We start from the raw sequence: 24,869 nt of genomic DNA, 5'->3' as shown, positions 1-24,869 counted from the left end.
GGTTTGTCCCTTCTGACTTTCTCAGTAGGGTTAGATAGAATTTTTTTATCAGAATGGATAGTATAGCTACTCTTCCATCTCCAGGTTGATTATACTGAGAGTAAGGTTTGATTATTCCCTCTTAATGCTCTCTTCCTCTCCTTCTTATGATAGTATTTATCCCCTCTCCTTCCCATGCCCTCTTTGTGTGTAATAGAATATCCTATTTTTCTTATTTACTCAGATTTTTCTTGGTGTCCCCTACTATTCCCCGCCTCTTTCCCACCCTCTATGTCATCTTAGACCATTTAGTATCCTATCCTCTCCCTATGAATTATTCTTCTGGTTGCTATAATAGTGAATACTATAATAGTCAATAGAGTTCACTACAGAGAATTATACATAGCATTTCTCCACCTAGTAATACAGATAATTAGATCTTATTTAAGCCCTTAAAGAGTCAGATTTAAAGAATTATAAGTTGTCTTCCTTTTCCCTCTGTTTCTTATTTACCTTTTCAGGTTTCTCTTGAGTTTTTCTTGATAATCTTTTTCTTCCTCTGGAGTTCTTGGCTTGCCATCGTTAGCCCCGCCCCTTTTCAGTTTTGTCTTCACACTCAGAGTCTGCCTGCGTTTTCTAAGCTCCCGGGGCTCTGGTCTCCTTGTCCTCGGGGTCAGGCCTCCTGGTAGACCCCGGTCTGCCCCTCTGCCCGAGGCTCCTTCAGCAGTCTTTGGGGCTGCTTCCACAGCCTCGCTCTGGTCTGCACTGTGTCCTCACTGGAGGTCCAAGCCTGGGCTGGAGATCTTTATTCGCACCTGAGGCGATGCCTTCAGCACTTGGTAAAGTCCATGTGTTAGAGATCTTTGTCCCGGCCCAAGGCTGTGCCTTCACCCACGTGGATGCTCGGGGAAAGTCAGTGCGTGCCCCCCAGCCACTTGGGGTCCCTCCTCTTGCAGCACACAGGTACAAGCCCTGGGGCTCCTAGTGATTTACTGGTTGCCCCAATCCTGTTTTCACTCTTGTGCGTTGGCCTTGCTGTTGTGCAAGGTGTGTGGTGTGGGGGTTGGGGAAGGGGCTTCTTCCTCCTGCGTTTTAGTGAGAGCTGTTTCACCCCTTTATAGCGTGGAAATGCCCCTATTCCACGTACCTTCAAAGCTGCGCCCTGTTGTGGGGTTCCTTCATTCGTCTGGATTCGTTTTTATGTCCCCTTGAGGAGTCCTGTAAGCTTCAGTTAGGAGAGATCGAGTAGCTGCTCCTTACTCTGCCGCCATCTTAACCAGAAGTTGGTCTTTTTAGTTCTTAAAGAAATCAACTGCTTCATCATTCCTTATAGCACAATAGTATTCCATCACATTCATATGCTACAATTCGTTCAGCCATTCCCCAATCGAGAGGCATCCCTTCAGTTTCCAATTTTTGCCACCAAAAAATGCAACTATTAGATTAAAATTAATAATTCCAAGTTCTTATTTTCCATAGTTTATTAATAATCTCTTGAAATAGAGAAAGCAGATAAGCATAGATTTAAAGTCTCTTTCTTACTCTAAGTCTGACCATGTGTAGCTCATCCTGCAGAATTATTCATCTGTCTCACCTGCCTGCTCAGGGAAGTAGAGAGTGAGAGACCCAGGTGGGGTCCACCCACACCCTTTTATTTACATTCATGGAAGCAGTGCTGGCATGTTAAAAATGGGATGAACTGGGTCGACAATTCAGGAGGGGAAGGAGATGAAATTCCCTTTACACAATCCCCACTGTGAATCCTTTGGGAGACTAGTCTCCCCAATGGATCATTTAAACATAATTCTTATACCTCTAAGAATCTTCTAGTTAATAGAACATACAATATTGCACTTTCTAAAAGGAAGCTACAATAATTAGAGGGAAATAGAAGAAGAAAACAAAAAATGATTGATAGACACATTGACAAAATGCCAATTAGGGCAGTCCCCTTCAGCTTAAGAGTTTACATTCAGAATAAGTATGTTCAACCCCCTTCAGTTCAGTTCACTATAGCCCAAAGTTCATTCTAGATCTTTTGATGCAGTATGTGGCTTCCACAGGCATTCTTATTGCGCCTTCTCCAAAAAGATCTGCTTTCTTGATTCAGAGCATTGGCAAGTTTCTTTTCCTGAAATATCTCCAAAAGATTTTAAACCTTGGATTTTAGGATAATTACACAATCTCCCCTGAGGATGGTGTTGACTAATACCAGAATTACTCAGATACATGGCTTAGTTATGAGTTATATGAAGCAATTGTCAAAAGAAAATCAATAACCTCCCCCCAAAAAATCCTAAATAAAAGAGCAAAATTAAATTCCGGATAAAAATAATAATAAAAAAATAAAAAATAAAAATAAACATCTTATGTGTATAAAATTTTGAGTAAAAAAAAAAGAATAAACCTGTAACAGGTCCTTGAATCACTAGCAAGGTCCAATTAAAGTGATTTGTGTCCCACAAGCCTATAGGACAATTGCAGCAATATAACACTTTACCCATCTACAGCCAGGACTACAGAAAATTGCCAAACTATGAGAGATGGGACTAGGTTTCAGTATCAAATGGGAAAATCATTCCCTGGTCAAATTTTACTTTCCCAGAGTAGGTGAGGTGAGACAGTTAGAGAATTCTTCAGGATGAGCTACATGTAATCACACTTAGAGTAAGAAAGAGACTTTAAATCTATGTTTATCTGCCTTTTCTATTTTAAGTGATTACTAATAAACTTTATAGAAAATAATAACTTAGAAATATTAATTTTAATCTAACACAACTATAAATATTTTGGGGCAAACAGATCCATCCCCATTTTATTTTTATCTCTTTAGGATACAGACCTCATAGTAGTATTGCTGGATCAAAAGGTATACATTCTTTTAAAGCCCTTTGGGTATAATTCCAAATTGGCTTTCAGAATAGTTGGAACAATTTACAACTCCACCAGCAATGCATTAGTGTCTCAATTTTGCCACATCACTACCAACATTTATTATTTTCCTTTACTTTCATATTGGTCAATCTGATAGGTATGAGGTGGTACTTCAGAGTTGTCTTAATTTGCATTTCTCTAATCAAGAGTAATTTAGAAAACTTTTTCATATGATTGTTTATAGCTGTGATTTCTTCATCTGAAAACTGCCTCTTCATATTGTTTGACCACTTAGCAGTTGGGGATTGACTTAGATTCGTATAAATTTGACTTAGTTCCTTATGTATTTGAGAAATGAGACCTTTATCAGTTAAATTGGTTACAAGTTTTTTTCCCAGTTTTTTTGTTTCCCTTCTAATCTTGGTTTCATTGGTTTTGTTTGTATAAAACCTTTTTAATTTAATAAAACCAAAGTTATTCATTTTAAATCTTGTAACATTCTCTATCTCTTGTTTGGTCATAAATTCTTCCCTTTTCCATAGATCTGACTATTCTGTTTTCACCTAATTTTCTTATAATATCACTCTTTATGTTTAAATCATATGTCCATTTTGACCTTATCGTGGTATAGGGTGTGAGATATTGATCTAAACCCAATTTTTGCCATTCTGTTTTCTAATTTTCCCAGAAGCTTTTGTCAAATAGTGAGTTTTTATCTATCCCATAAGCTGTGATTTTTGGGTATATCAAACACTAGATTGCTGAGGTCATTTACCCCTTGCCTATTCCATTGATCCCTCCTTCTATCTCTTAGCCAATACCATATTGTTTTGATGACTACTATTTTATAGTATAGTTTAAGATTTGATACTGCTAGACCACATCTATCACATTTTTGTTAGTTCCCTTGATATTCTTGATCTTTTGTTTTCCAGATGAATTTTGTTATTATTTTTTCTAGTACAATAAATTAGTTTTTTGTAGTTTGATAGGTATGGCACTGAATAAGTAAATTAGTTTAGTTAGGATAGTCATTTTTATTATATTAGCTCATCCTACCCATGAACAATTAATATTTTTCCAGTTGCTTAGATCTTATTTTATTTGTGTGAAAAATGTTTTGTAATTGTGTTTATATAATTCCTGTGTTTGTCTTGGCAAATAGATTCCCAAATATTTTATATTGTCTAGAGTGATTTTAAATGGAGTTTCTTTTTCCAACTCATGCTGCTGACTTTTATTGGAAATATATAGAAATGTTGATGATTTGTGTGTTTATTTTTTTTATCCTACAACTTTGCTAAAGTTATTATTTCCACTAGCATTTAGTTCATTTTTAAAAAATTTTTTTATAATCCTTACCTTCAGTCTTACAATTAATACTGTGTATTGGTTCCAAGGCAGAAGAGTGATAAGAGTAGATAATGGGGGTTAAGTGACTTGCCCAGGGTCACACAGCTGGAAAGTATTTGAGGCCAGATTTGAACGCAGGATCTCCCATTTCTAAGTGTGGCTCTCAATCCACTGAGCCACCTAGTTGCCCCTTTTAGTTGATTTTCTAGGATTCTCTAAGTATACTATATATCATCCACAAAGAATGACAATTTCATTTCCTCAATGCCAGTTTTAATTCCTTCAATTTCTTCTCTCATTGCTACTGCTAGCATTTCTAGTACAATATTAAATAATAGGGGTGATAATGGGCATCCTTGTTTCATTCCTAATCTCACTGGGAAGGGGTCTAATTTATCCCCATTGCAGATAATACTTGCTGATGGTTTAAATCCTACTTATTATTTTAAGGAAAGACCTTTTTTTATTCCTGTACTTTCTAGTGCTTTCAATAGGAATAGGTGTGGTATTTTGTCAAAGGATTTTTCCACATTTATTAAGATAATCATGTATTTCTGTTTGATTACTGATATGGTCGATTATACTGATGGTTTTCTTAATATCAAATGAGCCTTGCATTCCTGGTATAAATCCCACCTGGTGATAGTGAATAATCTTTGTCATATTTTTCTGTAGTCTCTTTTCTAGTATTTTATTTAAGATTTTTGCATCTATGTTTATTAAGGAGAATGGCCTGTAATTTTCTTTCTCTATTTCTGGTCTTCTTGGCTTAGGTATCAGCATTTGTGATATAAAATGTGTCATAAAAAGAATTTGGTAGGACTCATTCTTTGCTTATTTTGCTGAAAATAGTTTGTATAGCATTGAGATTAATTGTTCTTTAAATGTTTGATAGAATTCACTTGTGAATCCATCTGACATGGGGATTTTTTTCCTTGGGGAGTTCATTGATAGTTTATTTAACTTCTATTTCTGAGATAGGATTGTTTAAACATTTTATTTCCCTTTTTGTTAATTTAGGCAATCTATATTTTTTAAGTATTCATACATTTCACCCAGATTGTCAGATTTATTGCCATAATTGGGCAAAATGGCTCCTAATTATTACTTTAAGTTCCTCTTCTTTGTTGGTAAGTTCCTTTTTCATTTTTGATACTATTTGACTTTTTCTTTCCTTTCTTAAATCAAATTAACCAATACTCTGATATATTTGTCTTTTCATAAAACCAACCCACAATCTTATTTATTAATTGAATAGTTCTCTTACTTTTGATTTCATTTTCTCCTTTAATTTTTAGAATTTCCAATTTTAATCTTTAAATTTAAATGGAGATTTTTAATCTGTTCTTTTTCTAGTCTTTATTCTAGTTTCAACTTTATCTAGTTGATGTTTTTCTCTACTTTATTGATATAAATGTTTAGATATAAATTTTCCCCTAAATACTGCTTTGGCTATATTCCATAGATTTTGATATGTTGTCTCCTCATTGTTATTCTCATTAATGAAGTTATTGATTATATCTATAATTTTTTCTTTGGCCCTCCCCATTTTTAGCATTACATTCTTTAGTTTCCAATAAAGTTTTGCTTTATCTTTCCATGGACTCTTTTTATTTTTAAACCTTTAACTTCTGTATATTGGCTCTTTGGTGGAAGAGTGGTAAGGGTGGGCAATGGGGGTCAAGTGACTTGCCCAGGGTCACACAGCTGGGAAGTGTCTGAGGCCAGATTTGAACCTAGGACCTCCCGTCTCTAGGCCTGGCTCTCAATCCACTGAGCTACCCAGCTGCCCCTCATGGACTCTTATTGATTATAATTTTATTGTATTATGATCTGAAAAGCATGCATTTAGTATTTCTGCTTTTCTTCATTTGGTTGTGAAGATCTTAATCCCTAATACATGGTACATATTTGTGTAGATGCCTTCTATGGCTGAAAAGAAGATATAGTCATTTCTATTTCCATTCAATTTTCTCCAGAGATCTAACTTTTATAAAATTTCATTCACTTCTTTTCTTTATTTCTTACTTATTTTTTGGTTTGATTTATCTATATCTGAAAGGGGAAAGTTGAAGTTTTTCCACTAGTGTAGTTTTACAGTCTATTTCCTCCTATAGCTCATTTAATTTCTTCTTTACAAATTTAGAGGTTATACCTTTTGTTGCATACATTTAATATTGATATTGTTTCATTATCTATAGCATATCTTAGCAAGATGTAATTTCCTTTCTTATCTATTTTAATCAGATTGATTTTTGTTTTAGCTTTGAGATCAAAATATCTCTTGCTACTTTTTTTTACCTCAGATGATGAACAATAAATTCTTCTCTAGCCCCTTACCTTTACTCTGTGTATATCTCCCTGCCTCAGATGTCTTTCTTGTAAGCAACATATGGTAGGATTCTGGTTTTTAATCCACTTTGCTTTACATTTCTGTTTTATGGGTTATTTCATCTCATTAACATTCACAGTTATTATTATCAACTGTATTTTTCTCCATTTTATTTTCCCTTTTGATTCTGTTCTTTCTCCTCTCACGGACCCTCCTCACAGGTGTTTTAGTTTTAATCACTACCCTCTACTTCCCCCTACTTGTTATCCACCTACTTATTCTATTCCCCTCCTGTTCTATGCCTGAATAACCTGAACATTCTATATTCTGAATGCTATTGTTATTATTATCCCTCTGAGCCAATTAAGATGAGTTAGGTTTAAGCATTGCCCATCACCAGACTCATCCTCCCCTCCATTATAATAGTTTTTCACACCTCTTTAGGTAAGATAATTTACCCCCATTCCACCTGACCCTTTCCTTTTCTCTCTGGTAGTTCTCTTTTTCACCTCCCCCCATTTTTTGCGTATCATGTCATCCTAATCAGCTTACTCTCATACCCTACATCTATATATACTCTTCTAATTGCTCTAATACTATTAAACATTTTAAGAATTATAAATATCACCTTTCCTTGTAGTGATACATACAATTTCACCTTATTGAGTCCCTTAATTTTTCTCTTATTTGCTTTTTTTAGCTTTCTCCTGGTTCTTCTTGTTTGAACATCAAATTTTCTGTTTAGGTATGGTCTTTTCATCAGGAATGCTTGGATATCTTCTGTTTTATTAATGATCATTTCTTCCCCTGAAAGAGTATACTCCTTTTTGCTGGATAGGTGATTCTAGGTTGCAAACCTAGATCTTTGGCCTTCTGGAATATCCTTTTCTAAGTCTTCTGATCCTTCAATGTGGAGGCTACCAAGTTCTGTGTAATCTTGACTGTAGCTCCATAGTATTTGAATTGTTCCTTTCTGGATATTTGCAATATTTTTCTCCTGAGCATGAAGGCTCTTGAATTTAGCTATGATATTCCTGGGAATTTTCATTTGGGGATTTATTTCTGGAGGGAATTTGTGTATTCTTTCCATTTCTATTTTACTTTTTTGTTCAAGAATATCATAGCAATTTTCTTTGATAATTTCTTATATTATGATATGTCCAGACGTTTTTTTGTCATAGCTTTCAGTAGTGCATTAATTCTTAAATTGTCTCTCCTGAATATTTTCTAAGTTAGTTGTTTTTTCAATGAGATATTTCATATTTTCTTCAATTTTTTTAATTCTTTTGATTTTGTTTTATTGTTTCTTAATATCTTGTGAAGTCATTAGCTTCTAGGCCGAATTCTACTGTTTAATGAATGTCTTTCTTCCATGAGCTTTTGAAATTCCTTTTTCATCTGATAAATTCTGTTATTTTTTTCTTACATTGTTTTCATTTGTCTTTCCCATTTTCCTTTGCCTATCTTAATTGGTTTTTGAAATCTTTTTTGAGTTTTCTAGGGTCTGAGACCAATTCGTATTTTTCTTTGAAGTTTTACATATGTTTGCTTTGTTTTCACTGTCTCCTTCTTTATCTGTGCTCTTCTTTGTCTCCATAAACTTTTTTCTATGGTTAGGTGTTTTTTAAAAAAATGTTTGCTCCTTTTCCTAGCCTTTTTCTTGACTGTTCACTCTTATCTAAAATATACGGTCTATTTTTAAGGTAAGGAGGACATTCCCTTAAACTTTATTTTTCCTTTGATGCTACCCTTAACTCTATTTCTGGGCTTTTTCTAGTTTCAGTCTTCCAAGCTGGTATGATGGCCTGTGGTCTGGGAGCCCTAAAAGTGATCTTCCTCTGCTGATTCAATCACTCCCTGATACTGCTGGTGGCTTACAGAGCTCAGAGCACTGTGAGCTATTCTGTACTGGGGCTTATATTCTAGCCTCATGCTTGAATGGGTTTTTTTTTGTCTCACTCTGGACTTGATCAAGTCAGGCACACTATGGGCTGCTTTGACCTGGGGCTTGTAGCATTGAGCTTTGGCAAAGGTAAGCTTCAGACCTTCATCTGGGTTTACATAGGCCAGGCTGGACTGTCTTGCACTGGGGCTCAGAGCCTTCCCCTGAGCTTACATAGACTAGGTATACAATATATTGCCTGGTGTGGAGGTTCAAGTCCTCACTACAAGCTTGAGCTGGGGCTCCCAGCCTAGCTCTGGGCTTATAAAGATCAAGAATGCCATGTAGAGTGTCTTAGGATTAGATTCTGGACTTTACTGCAGGGTTAGGCTGGGGTTTGGAACTTCATGAGGTTGCACTATTGGTTTAGGCAGGAAAATAAAGTCTGAATGTTAGCTTGAGCCCAGGTTCACAACCTAGAGTAGTAGATGTGGGATGGGAGGATTTACTGTTGGCTTGCTCTGGTACTCTTTGAGTAGCCTTCTGTGATTTGTGCATCCTTCTCTCACTCCAGTGAACCAGACCCTCTCTGTCTACCTTTCAAGTTGTCTTCTGCTTCCCTCTTTTCTCCTTGTTGGTTTTTTCACTAGAGTATTTTTTTTGAGATTTTATTTTAAGGTTGGTTGGAGAGGACACTCATAGTGTTTCAAGCTTTCCCTGCTGCTACCCTGCCATCTTGACTCTTCTGAGAAAATCATTTACATCAAGGATGAGCCAATTAGGGATCAAGAACTCTGTGACTATGTGGTACTTATTACATTCCCCCTTGTGTTAAGCACAGGTCTTGCATGCCTTGAATCTAATGGGAGGAATCAGTACACAAAAAGAAACTGGAAATTGAGGTGGGGACAGTAAAAGGACCACCTGGGGGTACCCAGTCAGTGGAACATGATGTTCTGAGGAGTTGAAACCCAGCATAGTCATTAAAGGAAAATGAAAGGTTTCCTGAAGGCTTTGGGGGAAGTTTACAACTCCATTTGTGCTCTCTGATTAGAGAGGAAAGGGGAGAAGTGGCTGAAATCAGAGAGAGTGCTGAGTATCAAACACTGAATCAGTCTGCATGGGGATGAGAGGTGATCACTTTATACTGGGAGAGTCATGATATTCCCTGGAATAGAAAGCAAGCAGAGTCACTAATGGAAAAAAGAAATGGTCAATGATAGCACAACTAATGTTAGTGGCAAGGTTTGAAACTAGATCTATCTGACTCTACATCTAGCTTTCTCTCTGTCCCCATGCTGCCTCTCTGGCTTTGTATAGAGAAGACACTTAATACATTTTGGAGATGAATTGAAGTGAGCTTCACCTTTCTCTGAGGCCTCCCTCTTCCTTCTACAATATTATGCTGCTTCTTTGTAATGTTTTCCTGAAAGAGTTAGTGATTTTTTTCTCACTTAGAACAAGTGCATACACAAATCTCTCTCTCTCCTTTGTACTTGTCGCATTCTCCCTTGTATATTTGTATACCCGTTTTTTGAAAAGAAGTTCTGTATCATATCTGTATCTTCATATTGACAAGGTCTGACACAATTTCCTACACAGGGGAAACAAATAAATGTTTGAAATTGAGTTGATATGAATCAATGGATCACCTTTGTTCAGGTCCAGAAAACCATGAATGATGCTATCTCTTAAGCATCCAGTAGCCATTTTGACCATTGAGATAGGATAGGGAATTGATCAGATTAGACCACAGACATTTACTCAAAGGTTTTGAGGTTTGGTTACTCTTCTGGGACATAAATATTTATCAAGATGCCTTATCTGTTACAATCATTAAATTAATGCTTGCTAGACCATGTTCTTTAAAGTTCCAGAGTTTCTACCCTCCTTTGAGGCAAGCTGTCAGCTATCACAGAGACTAGGCCTAATCTCCTAGACTTTGGTTTTAGACTCCTTGAGTGCGAACAGCTCTTTGCAAATATATCTCATTTTCCTTAACCACAGATAGCAGGGAAAGTTGTGTGGCTACCCTGGTAATAAGTATTGTCAGAGTTTGCCCTACTCCACAGAAGTCACTTTGCTGCTTTGTCTAATTTCCCTTGTTGTTGTTGCTATTCCCTCATTTTTCAGTCATGTCCAATCCATTTGTGACCCCATTCTTTACAAAGACATTGGAGTGGTTTGCCCTTTCCTTCTCCTGCTCATTTTAAAGACGAAGGAACTGAGGCAAATAAATTAAAGTGACTTGCCCAGGAAAACATCCTAGAAGTGCCTGGGGCCAGATTGGAACTCAGGAAAATGAATCTTCCTGACTCCAGGCCCAGCATTCTATTCATTGAGTTACCTAGCTGCCATTCTCATGAAAGGAAAAGCAGGGGCAACTGGGTAGCACAGTGAGGACCTGGGTTAAATCTGGGCTCAGATGAAACTTTCCTAACTGTGTGTATGATCCTGGGCAAGTCCCTTAACTCCAGTTACCCAGCTCTTGCTGCTCTTCTGTCTTTTTTTTTTTAGAATTAATTCTGTGATGAGTAAAAAAAAATGAAGCAGAGGAAAGTCAAGAGAAAAGGGTCTTTAATAATAATTTAAAAAATATATCATCACTCCCACAAGCTTCTGCTCTCCCTCTCTGCTCTGGACCAAAGCCTGTATCCTCAAGTTAGATTAAAAGTCCCTCCCTAGTGAAGGATTGGTTCATTTATAAACCAATCCCATGCCAGGATGTAGTGGGAAGGGAACCCTGGGATGTGCAGAGCATGCTGGAGAATGTAGTTCCCCAGCTTGCCATTTGTTTCAAAACATACAATTCTAAGACAAAAGGGAAGAGTTCAAAAAAAAAAAAAAAAAGAAACCAAGGAAGTTAATGAAGAATGAAAACAGTGTATAGAAAAACACTGGAGCAAAACTTTGAAGGTCTGATGATATAAAACAATAATGCTATTTCCCATTTATAGTCAATCAATAGGCATTTATTAAGCGTATATTATGGAGCAGCCACAAATAACAACCTTGGGCGACCTTGGGCAAGTCACTTGACCCCTATTGCCCACCCTTACCACTCCTGGGCCAAGGATGGTCCCTAGCCCGGATGAAAAAGGAGGAGGGTTGGGCGTGGGGCTAGCAACCCCACCCTGTAAAAACTACATCTGCTAAAGAAACTGCAACCTAAAGTAGGGGCAGCTGGGCTAGCTCAGTGGATTGAGAGCCAGGCCTAGAGTCGAAAGGTCCTAGGTTCAAATACGGGCTCAGACACTTCCCAGCTGGGTGACCCTGAGCGACTGTGTGACCCATTGCCTACTGGTTGTGGCCCTATGCTCCTAGAATGGAGTCCCAGGATAAAAAAAAAAAAAAAACAAAACAACAACAGTACCTGGACTCAAGAAGATTGTATTCCATGGTAGAAACAACACATATATATTTTATATATACATATATAATGTGTGTGCATATATAGATATATATACACACATATAATGTATATATGACATACACATATGCCCATATATATGAGATAAATACAGTCATTTGGGGGAACATCAGTGGCTGTGAGGATCAGAAAAGACATTATTTAGGAACATTGAAATGGAGCTTTCTTTGATGCTGAGAGATTTTAAGATTAATATGAGGAGAGAATGCATCACTGGCACGGGGCATAGCCTGGGCCAAAAGCACAGAGGTGGGAGGGAGAAATGTTGCTTCCAAACAGCTTCAAAAAGGTTGCTTTGGCCAGAATACAGCCCATATGAAGGGAAATCATGTCTAATAAGGCCAGAAAACTAGACTGAGCCTGGACTGTAAGGGCCACTAAAAGCCATACAAAGGAGTTTGTATGTCAGCCTAAAAGCAATAGAGAGTCTCTGGTCATAAATGAGTTTATAGTTGACAAAGCTGTTTCCTTAAAAGAATTAGAGTAGTGCTAATATAAACTTCTTGTTATCTTGCAAAGGAAATTAAGACTCAGATAAAAGTACTTACTGTAGATGGGCAAACACTTTAAATATCCAATTCTGCCCTCTGGGCCCACTTTCCATCTTGCACTTTGGGTGACTGCCGAGGCAATCTACTGGGTTTCATATACTGACAAGGGAGAGTAACTTTGTTTAAAAGAAAGATATACTTATATAGGCTTATACACAATGTCGCCATAGCACGAATCAAGCAAAGAGATACAAGGCTACGTTAGAGACACGAGCGGCCAGGAAATCTGGACAGACACGTGGACATGGGAGCACACCGGAACACCTATGTAAAGAGAGCCAGAGGCAGTTGGTAATTTTAAAGACAGAGCTCTGGACTTGGAGAGAGGAAGACCTGAGTTCAAATTCTGCCTTAGATTCTTACTAGCCTACTTACTACCCTAGGCAGGTCACTTAACTTCTGGGCTTCAGTTTCCTTCTATCAGGGTTGGTATGAGAATCAAATGAGTTGCTATATATGAAGTGCTTTGCAAACTTTAAAGTGCTACTTAAGTGTTGTGGTTATTATTTATTGTTGTCATTATTATTATTATCATTATTATTATTATCATGATATAGGATCTAAAGACCAATTATCCCATATAGACATACCCTAAATGAGTGATATTACCATATCATTTTTGCCTAAGTGCTTTTATTCATTCATTCATTCATTCATTCATTCATTCATTCTACCCCTACCCCCAAATCACAGTCACATACTGTAAAATCACAAATTCCAACGTCTTGCTGCCAATTTCATCTCTATAACAGCGTTCCTATGGCATTAACTGCCCCTGTGACATTGTTGTCAGAAACTAACACATTTTCTCCAAAATGATAAGTGACATTCATCAATAACGACACTTGTACGTGGCTTTAGAATCATGGAAACATTTTTCCCCCTTAACTAGACTTTGGATCTTTTTTTTGACCTAGGGAAGACTCCACTCTACCAATCCATAACAAAAGCTACTGTGCAGCTGAAAGCAATCAATCGATTAATAAATCAGATAATATGTATTTTCCAGGACTTGGCTGCCAGCAGTCTCAAATTTTTGGCAACCTGGATTAAAATCTTGGTTGCCTAATGCTAGGCTCTGGTGGACACTAATCCACAGCCCAAATTACCCCTGTCCCTGCCTTGAACAGAAGCTCACTTTGGATACAAGAAGACTAGATCCCTTTCTATGGTCAAATTTTGTTTCTGAAAAGAGTAGAGGAGAAAACAGCTGATCAGGAAAACTTCTCTCTCACAGTTACTCAAATTTATAATCTACGAATCATTTTAAGCCCTTCCCTCTCCCTCCTCCTCCTCATTCAATTAGTTGGCAAATCTTATTGATTCTGTCTCCATAAGACCTTCCTTTCACATTGACCCAATGTGGGCTGGAGCTACTGGAACCACTGGAGAAAATTAATGGCTAAACTTTCATTGTGAACATTTATAGCTCAAAAGTAGAAATTTTTTATATGTCAGAGGCTACCCCATTATTCAATTCATTTCCTAGACTTCAACAAGTAATGGAAAAAAATGATAATAATGCAAATGGAACCTAGAAATGTAAGTGCATTTTTAAGAGGTAGCACTTATCAAAACACCTGTGTGTTTTCTCCTCTCTCAATTCATATGGCCACCACTCCCAGTTTAGACCCTTATCACCTCATACCTGGAATATTACAGGAGCCTCCTATTGAGTTCCTTGACTTCCACATTCTCTCTTCTCCTACTTATGGTCTATATAACTGCTACCTTTGGATAATTAAGATATCCTAAGAATACTTAGGATATTCCTGAAATACAAATCTCATCTATTCTCCTCTTCAAACCCCAGTAGCTCCTATCATCTCAAAGACATGGGTTATTACCCTTATTTGTGGCATGGCCCCCTCTTGACAATCTAATAAAGGGTATTCTCTAAATGTTTTTCAATGAATAAAATGAAGTTCATATAAAGACAAAGAAAGTGAAAGGTTGGTGAAGGGAAAAAGATTATTTCCCATACAAGGTTGGGGTGGAACTGTGGACCCTAGGGTAAGAACCCCCATTCTAGAATGAACTTTTACATCCTCTGACTTGCCTCTAGGCTAGTGCAGCTGGATAACTGCTTTGCCACTTACAATGTTGGAAAATTACTGACTTTCAGTTAGTTCACTCAACCATTGAGGAAGTAAATGCTTTGCCTAGGACTGCATGGCTAGCAGGTATCAGAGCAGGGACTTAAACCCAGGTGTCCTTCACTTCAAAGCCATCTCATTTCATTATGCTTCTCACCTTAGAATAACAAATTAAATAAAATCCTATGGTATCATACTGAAAAAAGTCTTAAAACTATTATAGTACTTTTTAGAATGGAAAATATTTTCTATTCATATATATGCAGATTAATAGCTTACACTGGATGTTGTATTATGAAGTTTTTTTTAACATCTAATGCTCTTGGTAGCTTTCTAAGAGAGTTCTTAAGCTGGAGACTGGCTACTTGTGAGATAGATAGGTAGATATATAGATTGATAGATAAATATTTAGATAGATAGATAGATAAATAGATAGATAGATAGATAGATAGATAAATAGATACTTATGTGCAGGTACATAACCCATAACCACACATGTGTTTATATATTACATATGTATATTTACATGACACACTTATAGATATATATGTCTGTGTTTCAAATTAATTGATTTCCTTAGCTATCCTCTCTATTTTATTTTATGCATTTAAAAATAGCGTTTTGAGAAGGGCTACACAGATATTACCAGACTACATGAGGGGTCTAGGATATGCAAAAATGTTTTAAAAAAAATAAAGCTCCTGCTCTAAGACTATAAATTATCAATATGCATTAATGGAGAAAGCTTCTTTCCCAGGAGCTCCTGACACCAATAAATCATAGATCTCTAGGTGAGGGGAGGGATTAAATTTCAATATTGAAATGTAAAAATAAGTCATTAAAAGCTCTGTTTTTGCTTTTAGAACATAATCTGGATTTGTGAAGCTATAGAAATAAAACTGAATTCAGAAAATAAACAAATTGGATTCATTATAAACTGAAAGAAGTACAAAAATATAACATCAAAGATCAATTTAAAGGAAACAATTATTAAATTTAAAAAGATCATAACAAAAAATATATGTATATATTTGAGATAATAATAGTACTTCTCTCCAAAGATTGTTGTGAAAATAAAATGAGACGATGCCCTCAGTTTCCTCATCTGGGGAAAAAGGGATAAGAATAGCATTTTCCTTATAAATATATTACTAACCTCCAATCAGATAACACTTTGCAAACCCAAAAAACACCATATAAATGCTATTGTTTCTTCATATTTCTGTATATCAGGGAACTTCCTAGAAAGTAGTAAAGTGCTTAGCTGGTACATATTAGGTACTATATAAATTTTATTAATATTATTGTCAGTATCCCTTGTCTCACCTACTGACCCCTCTAACACAGGACTCTACATCATATTAGGAGTTCATTTTTAATGTTCTAATTGAGAGACTTTTGCTTTTCTCATAGATGCATGGTTGGGTATGTTAATGCCAGCCTATCTGTGTTTCTCATTTCTGACTTTGAAAATCGATCTGAGCCTACATCAGATGGAAGTGAATTCTCTGGAACACCACTAAAATACTGCAGGTGAGAATGCAATCCTGCTTTTCCTCCTCCTCTAACTGGTTCCCTCCCCCTGGCCCTTCTCTCTCTCTCTCTCTCTCTCTCTCTCTCTCTCTCTCTCTCTCTCTCTCTCTCTCTCTCTCTCTCCCCTTCTCCTATCCATTGTTTTGCTTCTCAATCCTTTTCCTCACAAGAATAGTATAACTCCTACAAAAGTCTCATAATGACCATTTTAGAAAATAAATTTATTCATGGATTTTGGAATTTACTGAGAATCATCATGAAGAAACAGGTAAAGGGACTTACTGAGATGAAACAGCTCTCGAGAGCTTGAGTAGCAATTGTAAAAGGGAGGGGGAGAACAGTTCTTGTCAGGTTCCTCTACCAATGAGTTTCATCTCCTCCCACTCCTGTTTAACTATACTCCCTGATGTTGGACACAGTATGATCAAGGATCCCAGTCCACTGGAAGGTCATAAATCATCAATGAAAAACTAGACGGGACTTGATCAGTCTAATCCAAATCATAAATGCAGAGTTGGGAGAGTTCTTAGCATTTGTCTTGCCTGATCCTTCCTTATTTTAAACAATTTGCAAGAATCATATAACTACAAAGTGCCAGAGCGAAGAATTTGACCATAGGATCTAGAGTAGAAAGGAACTTGGAAGTGGTCTAGTTTGAACTTCTCATTTTGTTGATGAGGAAACTGAAGTCTGGTGCGATTGTTTCTACGTTAAGCTATAGATGGAACTTTGATGGAACATCTTTTTTCTTTATTAAGGAGGGAGAATATACATCAGGGCCTTTTGGAATGTGCCCATGGTAATGCCAAGTTCCCCAGCAAGATAAAATATCTGCAGCTCTTTAAAGAAAATAGTAGTGTATACAAATTCTATTTGTTTCTGTATTGATCTCTGTGGATTTGACAATATAACACACTGACTCCTTCTTGATATCAGCAGCCCTTAGGTGGGAAATCAGCTTCAGAGTCAAAGAATCTTAGAATAATAACAGCTAGCAATTTCATAGCACTTTAAGGTACATTAGACACTTTTCAATAATTATATCATTTGATCCTCGCAGCAACCTAGGAAGAGAAATGTGATTATTATCTCCATTTAAAGGAAACCAAGGTTAACAGGAGTTAAGTGACTTTCCCAAGATCACACAACTAGTTTTGAAGGTTACATTTGAACTCAGGTCTTCCTGACTCTACCTGACTCCAAGCTCAGTGCACTCCTGTAGCACCTGGTTACCAGGGAAGCAAAGAGACTTAGAGGCCACCTAATCAAACTGTTTCACTTTGCAGAATGTGGAAACTCAGGTCACTGAATGTCCATAGAAACTAAGTCATCTATCTAAAGCCTCACAGCTAATGTGTAGCCGTGAGACAAGTCAGAGCTCTTTTAGGGTGGCTGTATTACCTACAGTCCCAGGAAGACATTGCTACAACAGATCCATTGTCACATCATCCCTCAGAATAGACTCTAAAGACACAATTGCAAGGAAGTTTCAGCTTGGTACATCAGATGATAGACAGTAAGACTTTAGTAATTTTCTGAACCTTCAAAATGCTTTTAGATAGGATTCTAATAGTTCTTATATATCCTATCATCTTTTCTAAAGAAATGTCTCAACTATTCATTTTGCATCATGCTCTTCCTGATCAGATCCTTCACATAGGACCTCCTCAGTCCTTTCCTATAGCTTGTCGACTTCTTCTCCCATCTTCTCTCAAGCCATCCTTGTGCTTTGTAATTCTGCAATTTTGATTCTTCCAAAGCTGTTCTCACACATCATGGTAGCTATTGTTATCTCTTGTCCTCTTGGTTCTGCTTCCTTCTCTTTTCATCAGTTCATGCAGATCTGCCTAGGCTTCTCTGCACTTATCATACTCATCATGATTTTATACAACCTTGTAAGATTCCTTTACTTTCTTGTTTAACCATCCCCCAATCAATGATAACTGTGATCAATTTTGTTTTCAATTCTTTGTTATTACAAAAAGTGCTGCTGTGAATATTTTGGTGTACTTGAGGACTTTCTTCTTTTTAGCAGCTTCCTCAGGATGTTTTCTTCATGAATTTAGAGGGTGAGGTATTTGGAGTATTCAACTTTGTTCCTGATATCAGTCTGTGGTTCCATTCAACATAGTATGGTTGTCTTCTTTATTCCTTTTATTTTGCTAAGCATTAATCAGTTACATTTTAATTTTCAAGCCATCTATGGCCCAAGGGCCATCTGTTTGACACCTCTACTCTAGGACAGTTACAGCTGTGTTAATAATCTGGGCTCTTCCCATTGGTTGGTGTTCTGTATGTCCTGCTACAATGCTGACCCTTTGAGATAGAGTGGAGGCAACAGAGTAATGAGGGAAGTCTGTGATGACTTGATAATTTATATATACCCTAAACTGAAAATCTCACCAAACAAGTTGAATAATATAATTGACATAATAGAAAGAGTATTAAATCTGGAGCCAGAAGACTTAGTTTCAAATCTTGACTATAGCCAAATCACTTTGGGCAATTAACTTAACCTCACTGGTCATTAATTAAGTCACATACTCTCTAGACCTTGAATGTGACTTTATACTTCCCTAAAACCTCAGGTCTTGAACTGGCCCTGAAAATGTTGAGGCAGTAGGATGAATGGCTTGGTCCATCTAGATGACCCTTCTGGGGTGGGAGAAAGAAGGGGCCAATCCTAGACTCGGTCTCATACTGGAAGATAACTTGCTCTGCTTTTTTCATAGATACCGAGATTATCGGGACCCTCCTCACTCGCTGGTGCCCTATGGCTACACACTGCAGTTCTGGCATGTCCTGGCCGCACGTCTGGCTTTTATTATCGTTTTTGAGGTCAGTTTCCACAGCTGATTCCCTTGTTTCCTTGGACATTTTAAGTCACTTGGAATTTGGAAGGATTCTGAATCAAGGCAAGAACAAAGGGGAGCTTTGGGATGTGACCATTTTACTGGTCAATTGTCTAATTAGCAATTTGAAGCATTTTCCTTGGAAACCTCCTTTATTTTTATGGCCCTTAAATCTAGAAAACCTTTATTGTTAACCTCTAAGTGACATCATTAATTTAATACACTAGAAACAAGTAGCAGTTATGCCTGGTGTATCCATATTTGAGACTTCAAGCCTATATGAATTCAGAGATCAATGTTTTATCCTTTGACTGGGGCTGCTGAAAAAGTCTTTCTACCTGCCCATTTTCTCTTGGGAAAAAGCAATTCTCTGTCATTAAGCTTAAGAAAACTTTTGTTGTAAGGCAGTAGATATTTACCACAATGGATAGAGTTTGGAGTAAAAAAGACCTCAGTTCAAATCTAGCCTTGGACTCTTACTAGCTGGGTGGCACTGGGTGAGTCTCTGAAGCTCTGTTTGCCTCAGCTTCTTCAGTAATAAAGTAGAGGTAATCAAAGCACCTCCCTCACAGAATTGTTATATGGATCAAGTTGAATAAGGTGTTTAAAGCGCTTAGCAGAGTGCCGGGAACACAGAAGCAGGCACTGAATGAATTCTTGTTGCCTCCCTCTTCCCTTGTCGATATTTATTGTTGTTCTCCTATTATGTCTGCCTTTCGACGACCCCATTTGGGGTTTTCTTGGCAAAGATCCGGGAGTAATTTGCCATTTCTTTCTCTACCCCATTTGACAGATGAATAAACTGAGGCCAACAGGGTTAAGTGACTTGCCCAGGGTCACATAGATAGGAAATATCTGAATCCAGATTTAAACTCAGGCCTTCCTGATTCCAGGGCCAGCATTTTGTGCATTATAGTGACGTTTAACATCCTTTTGTAAATCAAGGGCCACTGACAGAATAAAAAATTATGGGGGAAAAAAACCACTCTTTGGGCAAGACTTCTGTCTTTACATTCTTTATAAAATATTCCATTAATTTTTTAGTCAGAACTATAATTGGGCCTTCCTGTGTTTGTGTGTCTGTGTGTATATATGCATATGAGAAAATGAGAGAAAGAGGCATAAAGAGAAACATAAAAAGCTATAATTGATTCACTTTGTCACATTTTTTAAAAAGTTTACAAAGCATCTTATATTCATTTGACCTTCACAACAATCCTGTGAAAAAATGAAAAAAAAAAAAAAGAAAAGAAACATACACCTACAAGGAGACAATTCAAAACAGATATTTTGGAGGGATAAAGCAACATTGCCATCTTGTGGCCTTTAGAATATTTCCAGGAACAATAGAAACTTTCAAAACACCGTAATTTTATAACCAAAGAGATGAATGAGGATCTTAATTCTAGCTGATTGTCTTGTGAAACAAACATTTAGCTTTGTCTTATGCAATATTAAAAATAAATATTCTCTGGTAAGGCAAGCTAGGTGGAGCAGTGGATGGACCTGGTGTCAGAAAGACTCATCTTTCCAAGTTCAAATCTGACCCCATGCTCTTCTTGGCTGTGTGACCCTGGGCATGTGACTTTACCCTGTTGACCTCACTTTCCTCATCTGTAAAATAGGCTGGAGAAGAAAATGGCAAACCGCTCCAGCATCCAAAACCCAGAGTCAGACACAACAGAAAACACTATCCTTTCTCCCTCTTGCTGTGGGAACAGCACATCTTCTCTTTCTAGATGCTGTCCATTACTTCTTCTTCAAGATTTTAGTCAACAAGCATTTAATAAACACTTGCTCTGTGCCAGGTTCTGTGCTAAACACCACAGATTGGTCCTTGCCTGTAAGGAAGACACATATTTGAGTGGGGAAAACAATATATAAATGATTTTTTACTTTTAAGATGTATTCAATGTAAGTAGAAGGTATAGTAAAGACACTGGGTTTTAATTCACATTCCAGTGGAAATAATCATGGTTTGGAAATAAAAAAATCATGATTTCAAATTTGGATTGTGTGACTTACTCCTTTTGTGATTCTCAGCTAAAGTATTATCATCCCTAAAATGAGGTGGGACTCCAAAACCTCAAAAGTTCCTTCCAGTTATGAATTTCCATCCTTATAGGATATAATATAAATTACAAAACTGATTCTTCATAACTCAACTTCTCTTGTAGTGCCTATCTACCTTCCTGGACCAGTGGCCCTGCTACCAGAGTGGGTTCACTATTGGACTCTAAAATTTAGTATTGCAATACCTATCTCCTTTGGATTCAACTTTGCGACTTCCAGGATCATCTCTAATAAATCAAGCTAATGGGAAATTAAAAATTGATCTCTGTAGCCCTTTGTTCTAGGGAAACATGTTTATTTTCATAATGGCCAAAATAAAGGCCTTGAATTTTGAACTCAATAGAAAGAGATAATAGCATCAAAAAAGCTAATAGAAAGCATTTTTTAATTTATTTTTTATTTTGAATATTTTCCCATAGTTACATGTTTCATGTTCTTTCCCTCTCCCCCAAACCCCCCTAACTCCCCTTAGCCGATGCACAATTCCACTGCGTTTTATATGTATCATTGATCAAGACCTAATTCCATATTATTGATAGTTGGACTAGAGTTATTGTTTAGTGTCTTCATCCCCAATAATATCTCCATCAGTCCATGTGATCAAGCAGTTATTTTTCTTCTGTGTTTCTCCTCCCACAGTTCTTCTTCTAAATGTAGCTAGTGTTCTTTCTTATAAGTCCCTCAGTCTTAGAAAGTCTTAGAAAATCTTTTTAACAGATGGGAGCTTTGCAGAGCTCCCAAGAGGCTAATACTAGTATTGTGTAGTTTTAATGATAGTGATTTGGTTCTCTCTTTTTAAAAAATAATATTAAGCAATGATTTATCTTTTTTGTGGATTTTTCATAAAACCAACTCCTACTTTTATTAATTCAATCATTTTCTTACATACAAATTTATTGATCTTGCCATTGAATTTTAGACTTTCCAATTTGGTGTTTAGTTGGGGATTTTTAATTTGTTCTTTTTCTAGTCTTTTTTTTAAAACCCTTACCTTCCATCTTAGAATCAATACTATGTTATTGGTTCCAAGGCAGAAGAGTGGTAAGGGTGGGCAATGGGAGTTAAGTGACTTGCCCAGGGTCACACAGCTGGGAAGTGTCTGAGGCCAGATTTGAACCTAGGATTTCCCATCCCTAGGCCTGGCTCTCAATCCACATAGCCACCCAGCTGCCCTACCCCCCCCCTTTTTTTCTTTTTTCTAGTCTTAAAAATTGTATTCCCAATTCATTGATCTATTCTTTCTCTCTCTTTTTTAAAATAAATTTGATATAAGCATTTAGAGATATAAATTTTCCTCTTTTGCTTTTCCTGTTTCCCATAGTGTTATCTCATCATTATCATTCTCATTAATAGTTACTATTTTTATGACTTCTTATTTAACCCACTCATTACTTAAGATTTAAGTTAATCTCAAATTAATTTTTACTCTGTGTTTCTATGGTCTCTTATTATATATAGTTGCAATGTGGTCTGAAAAGGAAGTATTTCATATTTCTGCTTTTCTACATTTAATTATAATATTTTTGTTGTGCCCTAATACAGTCAATTTATGTAAAGGTACCATATACTACTGTCACTCCAGATATTTATCACACTTAGCTTTTCTAAGATTCTATTCACTTCTTTGACTTTTTTTTATTTCTTTTTTGGTTAGATTTATATTTTTTAAGGGGAAAGTTGAAGTCCCCAACTATTATTGTTTTGATATCTTTTTCCATGTGGAACATTTGGCTTTTCCTTTAAAAATTGGTTACTATAATATTTGATATATAGATTTAATATTTATGATGATTTGTTATCTATGGTAACTTTTAACATCATGTAGTTTCCCTGTTTATTTATTTTGATTAAATCTATTTTAGATTTCACTTATGCGAAGATCATGATTGCTACCTCTCCTTTCTTTCTATCAGCTGAGGCATAGTATATTTCATTCCAGCCTTTAATTTTGGCTGTGTGTCTCCCATTTTTAAGTGTGTTTCTTATAAACAACATATTGCTGGGTTTTGCTTCTTGATTCATTCTGATATCCATTTCCATTTTTTAGGTGAATTTTTCCCATTTACATTCAAACTTAAAAATACTGTGTACTTTTCTCTATTCTATTTCTCTTCACTGTTCTTTTCCTCTTCTCCTTTTGCCCTATCCCACCTCAAAAGTCCAACTTCTTCTGACTACTACTTTTCTAATCCTCACTCCTTCTAAGAGTCCCTCTCTTATTCTCTTCTTCTGCCCCTATAGTTCTAAATCAACCCACATTTTTAAGGGTCCCCTTTCATTCCTTCCCCTTTGCCTCTAGTTTTTATTCTATTCATTCTTAGAAAAGCCCCTACTTTATCCCCCCACTCTGCCTTCCTTTTTCTTGATATGAGCTCCCTTCTAAGAACCCCTCCCTTATCTTATCCTAAGAGTTCCTCCATTTCCTTATCCCTTTTCTTAATATGTACTACCTTCTAGGAATCACTCCCTTATCTTACCTCCTTGCCTTCTTTTCTCTTAATTTATACTCCTTTATCAGTCCCTTAATCCCTTAAAAGGGCTCCTTTATGCTATACCCACACATTCCTGTTTTTCTTTAAATAGGATGGCTTTTATCTTTCTAGTTGTATATGTTGTTCCCTCTTTAACCTCAATATGAGAATAGGATTCTGACACTTCTAGCCCTTCTCCTCTTCCTCTCTTTCTGTGACAGTTCATCTACTTATGCCTCTTTTTGTATGAGATATTTGTTCCTTTTTACATTTTCCTACTTTATTTTCTATCATTTGGAGCTGATTCCTTTATATTCAGCTCAACCTCAAGTTTTCTATCTCTGTGTACTCTTTCAAATTACCCAAGTAGTGATGTCATTCTTAAGTTATAAATAACATTTTCCCATGTAAGAATTTGCACTTTATACTTCAATCTGGTGAAACTGTTATCAGAGAGCTTAAAGATCTTCCTCCCAAGTTTTCTATTTCATGCCCTACTCTTATCTGTTTCTTCCATTTTTAGAGTTAGTTCTGAGACTTCATTTTTTATTGTTTATGTGAGAATTTAGAGAGTATTGGAGAATTTGGAGAGTGAGGTAGTCTCACAGCCTACTCCACTATCTTCCCAAAATCTTCTATTTATACCAAGGTCACACAATCAGATTTAGAGCAGCCAAACTGGGTGAACACTTAGAAGTGTGATCAGCCCTCTCGTTCTGAGACCTAGAAAGGTTCAATGACAAGTAATGTCAGATAGGATTTGAACCAATGTTTCCCCACTGCTGCTTCAATTCAGCCCAGCCCAAAGAGGACTAATTTGAATCAGCTGAGTTTCTAAGTCAATCTCCAGATGGAATCAGAATTTATGGGATGATCCCAAAGCCAGTCTACCTTCTCAGTGTCCCTCTGGAAATGAATGGAAAAATATAGCCCAGACCTGAGTCAGTTTTATCCTCTCTTATCTTCTAGCATCTTGTATTTTGCATAAAGCATCTGATCTCCTACCTGATCCCAGACCTTCCAAAAGATTTAAGGGATCGAATGAGGAGAGAAAAGTACCTAATTCAGGAGATGATGTATGAGGCTGAATTGGAACGACTCCAGAAGGAACGCAAGGAAAGGAAGAAAAATGGGAAAGCTCATCATAATGAGTGGCCTTGACTAGGTAAGTGAGAAAACAAGTGGGTTGATGTACCTGCTCTTTAGGTTTAAATGTTAAACATAATTCTCATGCCATGACTGTGATGAATTACCTGGAACAGAAAAGAGAAATCATATTGATAAGATTTTATAGAATACCACGGGGTTTTCAGGACCATCCCTTCTTTCAAAGAACCACAAAGCACTCTGAGCTAGGGAAAGACATGCAATATCTACTGGCCTTTGGAGGTGTCCTGCTTCTTTTACTAGAGGGTTTTACTGGAGACAGTATCAGATTCTTCT

The 24,869-nt window shown here is 36.8% G+C and overlaps 1 protein-coding gene across 1 annotated transcript in view; it reads left to right on the top strand.

Moving 5' to 3' along the window:
• Positions 1-24,587, top strand: part of ANO4 (anoctamin 4) — a 459,137-nt gene extending 434,550 nt beyond the window's left edge. Inside the window, exons 27-29 of the mRNA XM_044677798.1 lie at positions 15,911-16,030; positions 18,763-18,868; positions 24,396-24,587. Of these exons, the coding sequence (XP_044533733.1) occupies positions 15,911-16,030; positions 18,763-18,868; positions 24,396-24,587 (418 nt within the window). The remainder of the gene's footprint in view (positions 1-15,910; positions 16,031-18,762; positions 18,869-24,395) is intronic.
• The last annotated feature ends 282 nt before the right edge of the window (positions 24,588-24,869 follow it).

The sequence above is a fragment of the Gracilinanus agilis genome, chromosome 5, assembly GCF_016433145.1.
Source record: "Gracilinanus agilis isolate LMUSP501 chromosome 5, AgileGrace, whole genome shotgun sequence".
NCBI lineage: Eukaryota > Metazoa > Chordata > Mammalia > Didelphimorphia > Didelphidae > Gracilinanus > Gracilinanus agilis.
This window is presented reverse-complemented; position numbering and strand designations above follow the sequence as displayed.